The 15842-nt window shown below is 45.2% G+C and overlaps 1 protein-coding gene across 5 annotated transcripts in view; it reads left to right on the top strand.

Annotated features, from left to right (window-relative positions):
• Positions 1 to 18: 18 nt before the first annotated feature.
• Positions 19 to 15842, top strand: part of PIK3AP1 (phosphoinositide-3-kinase adaptor protein 1) — a 46801-nt gene continuing 30977 nt past the window's right edge. Inside the window, exons 1-2 of one of the 5 annotated variants that reach the window (XM_083440368.1) lie at positions 19 to 456; positions 10561 to 10968. In XM_083440368.1, coding sequence (XP_083296494.1) covers positions 10947 to 10968 — 22 coding nt within the window. In that variant the 5' untranslated portion in view covers positions 19 to 456; positions 10561 to 10946. Of the gene's footprint in view, positions 457 to 3514; positions 3946 to 8199; positions 8746 to 10560; positions 10969 to 15842 lie in introns of those variants that run through there. The other 4 variants (XM_083440366.1, XR_014511156.1, XM_083440367.1 and 1 more) reach the window with 4 other exon arrangements.

Genomic DNA, 15842 nt, shown 5'->3' with positions numbered 1-15842 from the left:
GCCGCGCGCGGACACGCGAGCGTGCGCGTGCACAAGAGCACACATTCTAGTTTTTATTTATTTGAAAAGCAGTGGCTCCCGTCAACAACAACAACAAAACCCACCACCCCAAAGCATACAGATAGGAAAAAGTATCAAGGGACACCGCGCAAAATTCAATCGACTTTTCGCTCTCGCTCTCTCCTCCCCGCTACTCCAACCAAAGGGAGACCTGGGTCCCCTTATTTTGGGATTGTTTTAAAAAGAGAGATGTCTAGCATCTTGGGGTTTTAATGAGGCACTAGCTGATTATTATTTTTATTATTATTTTTTATAAAAAAGCAGCTCCGCCAGCGGCTTGGCGCAACCTTTGGGGTTTTTGCGCCGACGCGGTGGGATTTTACGCAGCGCGTAAACGATTGGGAAGTTCAAAGCGTCTTGATTTCAGAAGTGAATGTTTCGGTTGTCGAGCCCACGGTACTTATTTAGTTATTTGTTTGCTACGCGAGAATATAAGACGACCATTGAACTGTGGATAGATGGATATAGCATGTTCAGCAAGCATGGTTCACATCGCCAAGGGATGATGGGAAATGTAGTCCAGGAACACCTGACGGCCGACACGTTGACTGCTTCTTTCTTTACCTTGGAAAAGGCGGTAGGTGGCGAGCTCCCGTTAGGGTTTCAATGGTAGCCCAAAGGGAAAATCTGTGCCGCGGGAATCCTTAACTCGAAGGACTTCTGATGTGGCTAGCAATGCTCTTTCTTTCCCTGATGCACGAACCAGAGCAAAAACCAGAGTTAAACTGGTTTAAAGCGACAGACATTCCAAGGAATATTGGCTGCAGATAATGCTAAGCGCCTTTATCATTCTCAAAATTAGGTTGGGAGACGGCAGAACTAAACACTTATATGGGTTGAGAAGCATGGGTGTAGCCAGGATTTATTTTACAGGGGGTAGGCATTATGTTAGGGGGGCAGAACAGAGTTATCTGTGATACAATTGGTCAGTTAGTTAAGTATTTCTATTTATTTACTTGATTTGGGGGGGCAGCTGCCCCTCACTGCACTCCCCTGGATACGCCCATGTTGAGAAGTGCATATGCCAGATTATTTACTTATTTATATTGTATTCAGCACTATTTTTCTAGAAAAATAGGTGCCGGAACTCACTATGAATGCCTTCCTTGTTCTCTTATAATGGCAATGGTGCCCACCTGAGAGATGCCAGAACTGAGTTCTGCTGAGTTCTGACTGAAAAAAGGTACCTTGGGTTAAGAACTTAATTCGTTCTGGAGTTCTGTTCTTAACCTGAAACTGTTCTTAACCTGAAGCACCACTTTAGCTATTGGGGCCTCCCACTGCCGCTGCACTGCCGCCACACGATTTCTGTTCTCATCCTGAAGCAAAGTTCTTAACCCGAGGTACTATTTCTGGGTTAGCGGAGTCTGTAAGCTGAAGCGTCTGTAAGCAGAAGCGTATGTAACCTGAGGTACTACTGTATTTATAATCCACCAAGGAACCTAGGGTAATGTCTCCCTGTCTCCATACTAGTCTCACAATAACCCCGTGAAGTGGGTTAGGCTGAGAGACAGTGACTGGCCCAAGGCTACCCAGCGTGCTTTGTTACTGAGTTGGAATTTGAATCCAGAACTCCCAGGTTCTAGTCTGACAATTCTTCGCTTAATATGACTTAGAAATTTTGTTCACAAGAACTGAGGCTTATATGAGAGAAAATGGATGGGATGTTTTTATTGTATTTCTCTTTCCTCTTGTTTTCAACATAACAATATGGGGTATATTGTCTGTCTGTTTATTGTTGGGTTGCCCTGGGCAAGATAAAGCAACTAACAATTTTTTTGTATCTAACAATACGTAATAATAGTAAGTCCTGCTGGACTCAGTGAAATTCATTTGTGTAATGCTTGGGCTGCAAAAGACTCATAGCATAACCCTGTGTGCATGTTTACAGAAGTAGGTGGATCATAGGGAACTTACTCCTAAGTAAGCGTGTATTGCATTGTAACAGACTGGCCCAATTGTCAGGTTAGACTGGTAACCACTAACACAAGCTCTTATAATTATCCTATGGGTTAGTATAGGGCACCAGACCAGATTGGAAGGAAGGAAGAAAAGTAGTATCAGACAGAAGGATTTACAGAAGAAACAGGTATTCCTCACTGATCAACTTCAAGGACTGTGAAAATAAGAGCATTTTAAAGCAGGAATGTGTTCACAATGCAACGGGCTGTTTCACATCAAGGACATTGCTAGATACAGTACTTAAGACTTGGGAGCACAGCTTCATGAAACAAATTTGTATATACACTATATATGCAAATCTAGGTATCTGAGCAAATTAAGGTGGTAGGTTGAAGGCAGTCTGTCTCCCTGGCACTGTGCCCAAAAGTGTAATAAGAACAGGGGGGGAAATCATGTCAAGGGGGCATGAGATCTGAAGCATAGCACAAATGATCTGGGGATTGAAGGATTTTTCAATCTTGGGTTCTCATTTTTCTGATCTAAAATTCAGTTCTTCACATTTCTGTTGCAATTTGTGATTAAATATTCATAAGTTTTGATTAAGGTTCACATTTTTACAAGCAATCCCCCCCTATATATTGCATTTTTGTATGTTATTTTCACTTTATATCCCATTTTTTAAACTTTGGTTGGTTGGAGAAACGCAATGCAAAATATGGATAAGTGTAAATTTCAAAGGATGGCTTATTTGTCATATTGTTTCAGAAATTTCAAATTCAATAATTTATTTGTTGCATAAAATTTATATATCTCTTGTTTGTAGAAAAAATATCAAAGCAGTTTGCCTCTAAATGCTTAGTGAATATAATTGTAACCAAAATCAGCACTGCCTGCCAGTTATTCAACGGGCCCAATTAAAACTGCTGGTCCCAACCTATAGAGCCTTACATGGCTCAGGACATCAATACATGACCCAGACCCTGTGTTTGTCATCCCAGGCCTTTCTCTATGTCCTTCCTCTCTGAAAGGTTTGGGGGGGGGGGCAACACAAGAATGGGCCTTTTTAGTGGTGGCTCCCTGATTGTGGAATGCTCCCCCCAGGGAGACTCTCCTGGCACCTTCACTACATATCTTTAGGTGCCAAGTGAAAACGCTCCTCTTTACCCAGGCATTTGGCCATTAAATAATCTATGGCCTGTTATTCTCATGCTCTACATTATTATTATTTTATTATTATCATGCTCCATAAATTATAATAATGTTGTACACTGCCCTGGCATCTTTGGATAAAAGGTGGTCTATAAATCAAATAAATCAACACCCTTTTGAGTGCATTGCTCAGAGATGGCCAACGATGGGCACTGCCTTTCCAAGACAAAAATCAACCACAGGTAAAAGTGTGTGTTCGGTCTGATAGGATAACCTGTCCCTCTTATTGGGGTGTTGTAACACCTCCTTCATGGAGGCAGGTATGAAACCCCCACGCATCAAAAATAGCATAGCCCAGACTTTTCCACACGGGGGGGGGGGGAGGGGAAGGATGTACTAGTTTTGTTTTGCATATTACTACTGTCTGGTAACGCAAGGCAGGGGTCTATTTCCCCGGGCTATGTTTTAAAAATTTAATTAAATTAAGAACCCATCCTTCTCAGAGGACGTCAGGGTGATATACCACACCGGGGTATCTCCCCCCACCAGCCAATAAGCGGTTGGCTCCCACCCCCCATTTACTTTCGTGCAGGAGAGAGTGGAAAGGGAGGAAGTGGTCTCCGCCCTCAGCCAAGCTCTTGCCGAGGCGCGCAGGGAGCCAGCCCTTCCGCTTCTCTCTCTCCCTCTCTCCGTCCCGCAGCGCTGACGGGGCCAGGCGCCCCGCGCGATTAGCGGGAGCGCCCCGTCGGTTTTCCTCCTCTGGCTGCCGGCCGGAGCTCGGCTTCCCCGAGGCCAAGAAGTCCGGCATGGCGGCGGCGGCGGCGGCAGCTCCAGGTAAGTGCGCTTTCTGAGGAGCGCTTTCTGTGGCGCGCAAAGCCGGAGCCGGAGGCGCCTCTCCGGACGCCTCCCTACCCCTGCGAAGGGGGCTTACGCAGAGCCGCCTGGGGGTTCACAAGCTCCCTTCGCCGACCTACAGACCGCCTTGTAGAGGTTTGGGGGGGGGGGGAGAGCACGAGTTGGGTTCTGCGATGTTAAAGTTTGAGGCGCCTTCCTGAAGCGAAAAAACTGGTGGCCACCCCGAGGACCTCGGAAGCCCTTTGGTGGCCCCATGTTTCCTTTCTCCAGCCCAGACCCGGCTGCTTGGTCAGTTTGACCTCGGCAATAGAAGCCCTAAAAGTGCGCTTTGACCAATCTCACCAAATCGATGCAGATCAGGTGGGACAATTAGACCCCCGTCTGCTTGATCACTTTCCTAACTATTATATAGATGTGTATGTTGGTTCATACATCCGGCTGATCCAGTGTTGCAGTATGTTTAGTCGGAAGGAAATGCCCTAAAGACTTCAGGTCCTACCAGATGCTTAGGATTGTAGTACTGTACTGTATTGCATCCCAATCCTATGCATGTTTAGTCAAGAGCAAGCCCTGTATATCCAGTGGGGCTTCCTCCCAGCTAACTGTGCCGCACACAGTCATGTTCTATGCATAGTTAGGCACACCTGTGCTCAGTGACATTAAGAATTACTGTCTCTGCATAAGATTGCTACAGTGGTACCTCCGGTTACATACGCTTCAGGTTACATACGCTTCAGGTTACAGACTCCGCACTAACCCAGAAATAGTGCTTCAGGTTAAGAATTTTGCTTCAGGATGAGAACAGAAATCATGCTCTGGCGGCGCGGCGGCAGCAGGAGGCCCCATTAGCTAAAGTGGTGCTTTCAGGTTAAGAACGGACCTCCGGAACGAATTAAGTACTTAACCCGAGGTACCACTGTACTTAGCATCCTGATCCTGTGCATATTTTTTCGGGGAATTAGCTCATAAATTTTGCTCATCTAAATTAAGCTTGCTGTCAAATAAGAACTGCAGTCTTACAACGCAATCTGTTCTATACATGTCTGTTCAGAAGCAAATCCCACCGACTCCAGTAGGGTTTAGAGGACTGCAGCCTTAATCTCTTATTGTTAGATTTCTTGTATAATTTTACCTGGACTGTCATATGTAGTCAGGGTGTTAAAAGTTTGGGCTGTTGAAGTTACCCCTCTCCCTCCCATTGCTGGCCTCTAAAACTCTCACTCAGAATAATCTTGACAGTTATGAATCAGCAGTTCAAGGTCCTTTCTTGTTTGGATATTCAGATTGGGTAACACTAATGGTTAGGGATTGTTTTTGGAAGTGATCGAGCTTGGCAGCACTTCTCAGCTTGCTTCACTTGTGTTCACTCGAGTTCCACTGCTGAATTGGGGACTGAGCACTGCCAATTTAAAAAAGGCATCAGACAGGCTTGCTGAGCTTGTTGTTGTAGCCCGATGTAAGCAGCAGAATGGTAGTTTGCATTGGACTGAGCATCATTCCAAGGGTGGCTTCACATATTAGCAGGATAGGAAGTGTGCCCTGTGCAAAGCCAGCCACAACTAGGTTTATTTAAATCAATTGTCTTCTGTGCATCCCCAAGTCTACTAAAGACTGCAGTCTGAGGCAGAAAGCACAAGTGAGTTTCTCTTCCTTTTTTGTCTGTGTGCTTCCGTGAGAGTAATTTACAAAGGGGGAACTCATGCATGTCCCTTATGGCGAGCTGCATGAGCTATTCTCACATGAGGATCACACCCACATTACCCAGAAGCGCATACAAAGGAAGTACAATGCAACTGTATGTGAAATTATAGCTATTTTAATTCCTGTTTATTGCATGCATATCTTGGCATCCAGTACATCAAATTCCTCAAGGCGGCTCACATTTCAAATAATTTAATGCAACGAGGAGACCTTGCCTGCTTTCCCAAGCTATCATGGCTGTGTTCTAGCAACATAGGACCAAACTACCATACAATGGGAAGAGTCATGGCTGGAATGACTGATGCTGTATCAAAACAGCAGTTTTAGTGCAGTGTCAAGCCTATGTCAGCACTCACTTCTCAGATCAACTTAGGAGACCCTTGTTGCTGCTTTGAAGCCAATAAAAAATATTGGGAGATCTGATTACAAATCTTCAACATCAAATGCAGTCAGGTTCTTATTCACCCTATACTTCCAAGACAATATGAAGTATTAGCTGGACACAGGCAACCATGGCAAAATATAGACAGCTAAGAGTCTTGTAATACCTTGCAGAAGTGCCCGGTCCACCCATTAGGCTTGGGAAATAAAGGTGTCACAAATTGCAGGACAGCCTCTTTGAAGGCTGAACACAATGCACCCATAGCCCAGCTCAAGTCGTGCTTCATTGGGGCTAGCCCTACCATTAGGCAAAGTGAACCAACCACCTCAGGCAGCAGATGCTGGGTGCCAGTGGTGGCAGCTGCCTTGCTGTTTCTCTTATTTCCCCTCTGGGAAGAGAGCTATGTACCCTATGTGACATATTCTGGCCCCTGCAAGCTAACCTACTGCATTCGTTGTGAAGGATACTACCCCACTGCCAGCAGTGAATTAAGAATCACTTCCCAGTCCAGTCAGCTTCTGTATGTTGACTAAAGAGAGCCGCCATCTTGTCTTTCACCTCAGGAAGCAAAAGGTTTTGGGCCAGCCCTGTGCTACATCCCTACAAAATGAGAAAGGAGTCAAGGGCGATAGAAAGCGCCATGGGACCAGGTTCTCGGGAGCAGATAAACTTTCCCCATGTGTACTTTTCTTCCTGAAAGTTCTTTTTAAAGCCTTTTTGCTCCCTGTGGGGGCTGCTTCCGCTCACGGGGAACTTATCCCATCGCTTTCTGTTTGGCATCTTTCAAAATGGGGACATGCCCCCTTTGGTGGGGTTATGAACCTCTAGTAGGCCTTGGGTACAGAAGTTGGGTTATAGAGCAGGCTGAGGTCACAGGAGTGCAGGGCCAGCATAGCTGAGGGAAGAGCTGGAGAGAAAGGAAGTTGGTGTGAGGTAACAATGGGCTGATGAGAGAGGGGCCCTGATAAGGCCAAGAGAGGGTATGTGCTATGGCGTGACTGGGAGTGCATTCCCTCCAACATTTCTCCGGTAAAAATAGAGACATTCTGCACCAGGAAGCTTCTCCCGCGTTTGACCTTGCCGCAAACATACACATCATATACAGTGGTGCCCCTCAAGACGAATGCCTCGCAAGACGGAAAACCCGCTAGACGAAAGGGTTTTCCGTTTTGGAGGTGCTTCGCAGGACGAATTTCCTACGGGCTTGCTTCGCAAGACGAAAATGTCTTGCGATTCCTGGGGGTTTTTTTCCGCTCCACACCCCCTTTTTCTAAGGCACTAAGCTGCTAATAGCCTTTTAGCTGCCAATCCGCTAATCCCTTAAGCCTTTAATAGCCGCTAAACCGCTAATAGCGCTAATCCGCTAATAGGGTTGCTTCGCAAGACGAAAAAACCGCTAGACGAAGAGACTCGCGGAACGGATTCTTTTCGTCTTGCGAGGCACCACTGTACACATATTCATCTGCCGCCTTGAGCCAATGACAACCTCTCAGCCTAGCCTACCTCGCACGATTGTTGTAAAGAAATGTGTGAGGGAAGGGATTATGGACAACACCTTCAAGAGATATGGAATGAAATAAAATTTTGGCTGCAAGCTGCCTTGAGTCCCTGTCAGGTGGAAAGGCAGGTGACAACAACAACCGAAACTGTGAGAATGATCAGGAACATACCAGAGAGTAAATCCTATTGAACTCAGTGGGACTTAGTTCTGAGTAAAAATGCTTAGGATTGCAGTGTAAGGCTGCCCAGTCTTTACCCAGTTACCTGTGAGTAAGCTCTGTTGAATTCAGTGGGACTTAACTTCTCAGTAGACAGTGCAAGGTTCCATTAACAATAAAGGAATAAGCACTAAATGCATTTTCTTTTTTCTTTTTCTTTGAAATGGTTGCCTGCAATTAAATAAAGTGGATTGGCGACCTTTTCCTTAAAAATTATAGGAAGGGCTTCATCAGCCAGCTTCACCATTTCCTTCATTTGGTACAGGATTCTCCCCCCCCCCCCCAGTATAAACAAGACTCCATTTTTGCACCTACATACACACATCACTTTTAATTGTTCTCTGGGATGTGGAGGGGGGGGGAAAGGAAAATCGGGACATTCTAAGATCAAATCAGAAACCGGGACGGCTTCTGTAATTCCGGGACTGTCCCTGGAAAATAGGGACACTTGGAGGGTATAGGAGTAGATTGAGGGGAGAAGTCCAGAGCCACAATTCGGAGTAGATAACAGATGGGGAACAAAGTACAGATTTGTCCGCAAAGCAGAGACCTGAGGAAGCAATGCTTGCTGAAGAAACGGAATGAAAGAAAAGAAGGATGAGCCATTGAGCGTGTTGAACCTCCTCAAAATCTCCCACAAGGTCTCAAGACAGGATGCCATTATTGGAAGGAATAAAGTTGGCAGAGAAGGAAGGGTTAGAGGACTGGGCGCTCTGAGAAGTGTAGAGGACGGTCGCATAAGGGATTTTGTCAGGAATGTTGTCACTGCCATGTTAGCACCTGGCAATTGTAAAGGGTACAAAGAGCTCCAAACAGTAAGCCTTGGGAGGTTAATTCAGTATATTGATCTAAGCTGCCATGCTTTTCACACAGCAGGCTTCCGGCATAATTGGCTTGTGCTAGGATTTACCATTTTAGCAAGTGAGGACTGTCACCCCAACCCTATTCCCTCTTGTATAGAGGTGCCAGGGCCAGCAGGTAACAAGGTTTTATTGTTGGGCTGTTGTGTTGTATAATCCTATACAGCTTGCTGTTTGTTCCAGGATTTCCAAGCTAGGTAAGTTGTTTTCTCCCAGCTTGCACAAAGATCTCTTCCAAGGTGCAGTTTCCCGAAGAAGCCGTGAAGCTTTGATAGCTTTTGTCAATAATTGCAGTCAATTATTAGCACTGCAAGATGTTTTGTTATGCATTGCCAGCTGAACAAATCGTAGCCTTTCTTTTACTTCAGCTGTGCTAAAGTTCACATGGCTAAGCTTTTGTTAAATTTTGTGAGTAATTGGCACATCTTTAATGCCAAATCTAGCAATCAGCAGGAAGGAGCTTGAGCTGTTAGCTCCAGAAATCACTGGGAGCTTCATTGAGTTTTCTAGCAGTGTATCAACATTATATGTTAATCCCATGACTCTATGCATAAAGGTATAAAAGAACAATTCAGTTTAACAAAAAATGGGGAAATGAAAACCACTTCCTGTGGTTGATCTCACTACTGTTGATCAAATAGCTCCTTCAACCAACAGTTGCCTGGTAAGAGAATCCCTGCTATATTATGTTCAAAAGGAGAGGCTCATATATTTTTTCTGCATCATAAACTGATGGATGCTTTTGTGTAAAACTTCTTGGAGTAATAATTCCATGAAGAGTGCTTTCTGTGCTCTAAAGAAATGTAGATTACATGTAACCCACAGCAACGATTTGAGCAGAATAATATCAGTTCATGTGTCGTGCATGAGCATGTACTGCGTATGTCTACGGAACCAAAAGAATTGCCACATTTACTACTACTTAGAGGCAGATGATTCACAACTATTTATCACATGTAACTGACCGATTTCCAGCACAATGTAAAGATAGAGGATATGCCATATTTTTCGCTCTATAGGACGCACCAGACGATCAGACGCACCTAGTTGGGGGGGGGGGGAAACAAGAGGGAAAAAATTCTGAATCCCAGAAGCCAGAACAGCAAGAGGGACCTGGCTTTTGGGATAGCCTCTTGCTGTTCTGGCTTCAGGGATAGCTGCTGAAGCCTCTCCCGGGCAGCGGGATGAAGGCTCCCCCTGCCTGGAAGAGCCTACGCGCAAGTAAGCTGCCCTCTGTCCCTTCCCCCCACTTCCCACAAGAGCTGCGCAAAGCCTCCCTGTTCTGGCTTCTGGCTTAGCTGCAGCAAGTGCTGCGCAGCCTGCATTCACTCCATAAGACACACACACATTTCCCCTTACTTTTTAGGAGGGAAAAAGTGTGTCTTATAGAGCGAAAAATACAGTAACTACTGCTAGATCAAGATATATACTTATTCTGAGATGAATGCTAAATTATCCAGAAGATGTGTCATTTTAATTTTAGGGTATTTAAGCAGCCTAAATGGTTTGCGGGATTGTATCTCAATTGCATTGGTAGGTAGGTTGCGCTCAAATTGCTAAAAAGTTTTGTTTTACCAAGGCTTGACGTTGCTTTCACCAGACCTCATTTCTATGGTTTCCAAACACTGGTTTGTTCGTAGTCGTTATTGACACACTTCTGTCCTAATCCTGTTTACCTTGCCCGCTGCTGTGAAGCTTGGTGATTTAACTAGGGCAGGTTAAGATGAGCCACAGGTGTAGTGGTTCGAGTGCTAGGCTAGGACCTGGGAGACCAGGGTTCAAGTCCCTACTCAACCTCCTGCCTTGCAGGAATCTTCTTATCTGACATGGGGCTCAAACTCACAACCGTGGGATTATGCTCTACCAACTGAGCAATGTAACAAATAAACAAGATTCCGTTTGTATAATGTTTACATTATTTATTCCCTCGCAGAAGGACACTCCAGTGCACACAGTGTGCTGATTCTATATGGGAACGACGCCAGTGAATGGCGCAACTACCTTGAGAGCATCTTTCGCTCGTGCCAAGAAGTCTGGAGCTATCAAGTGGAGAACGGAACTACTATTTCCACCGAGGAGCTGGACCTCTTCAAGAGCAGCAAGTGCATCATTATTCTGCTGTCCTCTGAGTTGGTGCAGAGTTTCTATGTCCCTGATGTCCTTCAGAGCCTGCAGAAGGTTCTCCAGCCCCCCCATAAAGTGGTGAAGCTGTTCTGCGGAATATCAGAATGTGGGAATTACCAAGAATTCTTCAAGGACTGGTCCCAGTGGAAACAGCTTACCTACGATGATGACCCAGATGCCTATGTCGAAGCTGTCATGAAGGCTATTTCAGAAGGAGGTAACCTGGTAATACCTGTTGAAATGTTTGGATTTTGACTGTGGCTTGAAGTCGCTCATCCGCCTCCTGTTCCATCGTCTCAGTCATGGGTACCTCATCAGTACCTTACAAACCCTATGAAAATTGCTGCCAATATTATAAATTCGGGGACGCGGGTGGCGCTGTGGGTAAAAGCCTCAGCGCCTAGGAGTTGCCGATCGAAAGGTCGGTGGTTCGAATCCCCGCGGTGGGGTGAGCTCCCGTCGCTCGGTCCCAGCGCCTGCCAACCTAGCAGTTCGAAACCACCCCCGGGTGCAAGTAGATAAATAGGGACCGCTTACTAGCGGGAAGGTAAACGGCGTTCCATGTGCTGCGCTGGTTCGCCAGATGGAGCTTGTCATGCTGGCCACGTGACCCGGAAGTGTCTGCGGACAGCGCTGGCTCCTGGCCTATAGAGTGAGATGAGCGCACAACCCTAGAGTCTGTCAAGACTGGCCCGTACGGGCAGGGGTATCTTTACCTTTATTATAAATTCAGAATGTTTATGGGAAGCTCTATTACCATTTCATATATGGATGGTGTTTCTTCCAGTTTATTTAATTATTATTTGCACATATAACTCATCCTTCACTGAATAGTCCTAGGGTTGGCTACAAAAGCATCTCAATTAAAAGCAAGTACAAATCGCCGTTAATAACATAAAATAAAACTACAAAACCAACCACTAATTAAGTTAACGAAACAGCTGTGCAAAACAGCTGTGTAGGAGGAGAGAAGACCAAAGGTGTGCCATGACCAATCGTTGCAAAGAATGCAACGATGGTGTAAAATGCACCTTGAAGGGGAGGTCATTACCCAGAACCTGGGGGCCACTGCAGAGAAGACTCTCTGGTATTGCTACCATCTAAGTCCAAGAGAATAAGAGCCAGAAAACAGGTGATGCCAGCCTTAGTAAGCGAGCATGAATGGAAAATAAAATACTGTTTGACCTTATTATATACCAGTATTTGGTAACCATAGAAACGAGGGCTACTGAAAGTAATGTCAAGTCTTGGTAAAGCCAAACTTCAAATATTGAGCAATTTGCGCACAACCTACCTACCACTACAGTTGTGATACAATCCTGCATACCATTTATGCTGCTTAAATGCCACTGGAGTTCATTACAATATCCTTATAGCAAAGTGTGAAGTTTCAGACGCTTTAGGTATTCTTAAACTGCTAAAACATCTGCATGCCTTGAGAGTAGAGCTCTTTAGTGCTGCTGGGGCATTGCATTCCCATAACAGGCAATTGGCATGTCTTCTCTACATGAGAACTGCCTACCCACGAAGCCTCCACCTTCCCAGAAATCAAACTCAGTGTTCCCTACAGTACTCCATAGCCCCAGTGCCAGGGAGTTGAAGAGCACTTTCCCAGTGCTGCTCTTTGGACTCGAGGAGGAATGAAAGCACTGTAATATAATGCCTCCGATGCCCATCCTGAACATTCGGTCAAAGTGGGTACCATTTTGAATGGTACCAAAGCCAATGAGAGATTGTGTAACAGTAACAGGGTCCTCTGTCTCTCAGTAAAAAACCATCCAACAGGATGACCGAAACTGATTCCAGGCCTGAGCCCAGAACGACGTTTCATCCAGGAACACTTGTATTTGCTCCACCACAACCCTTTTTACCATCTTTCCCCCAAAAGTAGTGTTGCCTGGTAGTTACTACACACCATTGGGTCCAGTGTGGGCTGTTTAAGGAGCGGACTCTTTCTGAGGATGCATCAATCACAACATCTTGGGCCCACCTGGTCACCCAACTCTGGCTAGCTTTAGGCAGCCAGGGAGAGCAGGGGCCCCAGAGGGTATGTGGTCAGATGCACTGCTGCAAGTATCGTGTCCACGTCACTGGGCCACACCAACAGGAAACGATCCCTTGAAACTGGGCCAGATGTAGCATTGGGCACCGCAACCAGATTTGATGAGTTGTTTAGAAGTCAAGAGATTTTGTCAGAGCAGCTCAGAGAGAGTCACCATGTGCTACAAAGTTCAACATGCCCAAATCTGGGTTAACTAATCTCTGGACCACATGGAACAACTCGACCAGGCAACTCCTTGAGGATACCAGCAGAGAAGTATACCTCAGGTACTGCCTCTTTCCATATGAACCTACCCAGACCCTGAGATCAACTTCTGAGGCCCTTCTTTGTGTGCCTCCTCCTTGAGAGGTCCAGAGGGTGGCAACTCAAGAACAGGCCTTTTCTGTAGTGGCTCCCTGTTTGTGGAATGCTATTCCCTGGGAGGTTCGCCTGGTACCTTCATTATGCACCTTAAGGTGCCAGGCAAATACAGTGGTGCCCTGCAAGACAAATGCCTCGCAAGACGGAAAACCTGCTAGACGAAAGGGTTTTCCGTTTTGGAGGTGCTTCGCAAAACGAATTTCCTATGGGCTTGCTTCGCAAGACGAAAATGTCTTGCGAGTTCCTGCGGGGTTTTTTTCCTCCCCCGTTTTCCCCAAGCCACTAAGCCGCTTAACAGCTGATCCGCTAAGCCCGCTAAGCCGCTAATAGCGCTAAGCCGCTAATGGGCTTGCTTCGCAAGACGGAAAAAACCGCAAGACGAAGAGACTCGCGGAATGGATTCTTTTCGTCTTGCAAGGCACCACTATATGTTGTTCTATAACCAGGCCTTTGGCTGATTGACATCCAATAGAATAGAATAGAATAGAATAGAATAGAATAGAATAGAAATTTATTTGTCATTGTCCGTATATACACAGTATACACAACAACGAAAATCAAACACCCACCCAAAGACCGGCTTCACATACACATTTGCACGTACCTCCAACACTCTCATCCCATTCAGACATAATCTATAAAACATACATAATCCAGAATATAACATGACCTATTAAAAGCATAACATGACCTAAACCCTATCTCATTCCTTCCTACTCCCTGCTTGCTATTTCTTACAACTGGCCCTGAGATCATTATTTAGTGCAATCAGAGCTCTTGGATAGAAACTATTCAGAAGGCGTGTGGTTCGTGTTTTCATTGTCCTATATCTTCTGCCCGAAGGCAACAGTTCAAAGAAGTTGTGAGCAGGATGGGTGGGATCTCTCAGGATATTGTGTGACTTCTTCAAAGTGCGAGACGTGAAGATCTCATCCAGGGTTGGTAGCTGGAGCCCTATAACATTCTGGGCAATTTTTGTTATTCTCAGTAAAGCTTTTTTATCCGTTTCAGAGCTGCTTCCATACCACGATAATATACTATAGGTTAAGACACTCTCGATGGTACTGTGATAATAGGACAGGAGTAGGTGCTGAGATAGATTCAGTCCCCTGAGCATTCTCAGGAAATACAACCTCCTCTGCACCTTCCTCACAACCATGTTAATATTTGCAGTCCATGAGAGGTCCTCAGAGATATAAATGCCCAGGTATTTAAAACTACCAACCCTCTCCACCTCCTCGCCATTTATGTGCAATGGTAAAAATACACTTTTCTTTCTCCTAAAATCAACTATGAGTTCTTTGGTTTTTTTGGTGTTAAGCATAAGATTGTTTTCTTTACACCATTGAATTAACCCCTGTACTTCTTTCCTGTAAGCAGTCTCATCGTTCTCACTAATGAGCCCCACCACTGTTGTATCATCCGCAAATTTGATGATTGTGTTGGACTTATACAGTGGGGTACAATCAGATGTGTACAGGGAATAGAGAAAGGGACTTAGCACACATCCCTGAGGAGCTCCTGTGCCTAATACTAGAGTAGAAGAATAGTAGGGTCCCATTCTCACTGTCTGCGGCCTGTCAGTCAGGAAATTCCTTACCCACAGACAGATCTTCTGATGTATACCCAAATTGATCATTTTAAGAAATAACCTGTCTGGCAAAATTGTATTGAAGGCAGAACTGTAGTCCACAAACAACAGCCTTGCGTAGGTTCCCTGTCGTTCTAAATGACTCAGTACAGTGTGGACAACAATGGAAATAGCATCATCAGTAGATCTATTTCTTCTGTATGCAAACTGGAACGGGTCTAGAGTGGATGGAAGACCAGCCTTAATATGATCTAGCACCAATCTCTCGAAACATTTCATAACGACAGATGTTAGGGTTATTGGTCTATAGTCATTGAGAGATACCACCACTGACTGCTTGGGGACTGGCACTATAATCGATGTCTTCAGACAGGTAGGGACAGAACCCTGCGACAGGGATAGATTAAAAATATCCGTAAATACACCAGCTAATTCTGCAGCGCAGTCCCTAATTACCCGTCCCGTGATTCCATCCGGTCCAGCTGCCTTCCTAATGTTAATGCACCGAAAGGCACGTTGTACATCAGAGGTCTGTAGTAAAAATGGTTGTCTATCAGTAGTAGCTTCCCTTTTAAAAAGTGTTGGGGGGGTGTTATTGGGTTACTTTTGTTTTTATTTTGATTATGTATTTTGTGATTTTATCTTGTGAACCGCCCTGAGACCTGTGGGCTATGTATAAATTGAATTAACAGCAGCAGCAACAAGAAGAAATATGTCTAACACATGTTCGGTTGTATTCAGAGTGAGATTTCCACCACTCGCAATTGTGCTCCAGTTGTTAAGATGCTGAGGAATTGTTGCTAAGGTGTGCCTGCAGGAATGTTCAGCATATGCATTTCAAGGCTAAGCATGCTTACTTCCTGTTTATATTCTACTGACCTTAGCATTCCTCCCAGCCCCTTGTGCCCAGAGAGCCAGGCTACTAAATCTGCAAAGAGATGCCTCGTCCCTGTTGATTCCTAAGGCTGCAAATTTGATCCAAACGATTTGCTAAAATATTTATCGGGAAAGCTTTGTTACAAACCAAAGTTTAAGTGACAGGATCCTTCTTAGTGGGAATGCCTAACAAGTAGATTGC

The sequence above is a fragment of the Podarcis tiliguerta genome, assembly GCF_965153285.1.
Source record: "Podarcis tiliguerta genome assembly, chromosome: 5".
NCBI lineage: Eukaryota > Metazoa > Chordata > Lepidosauria > Squamata > Lacertidae > Podarcis > Podarcis tiliguerta.
Note: the sequence above shows the minus strand (reverse complement) of the source record. Positions and strands in the feature narration are given on the sequence as shown.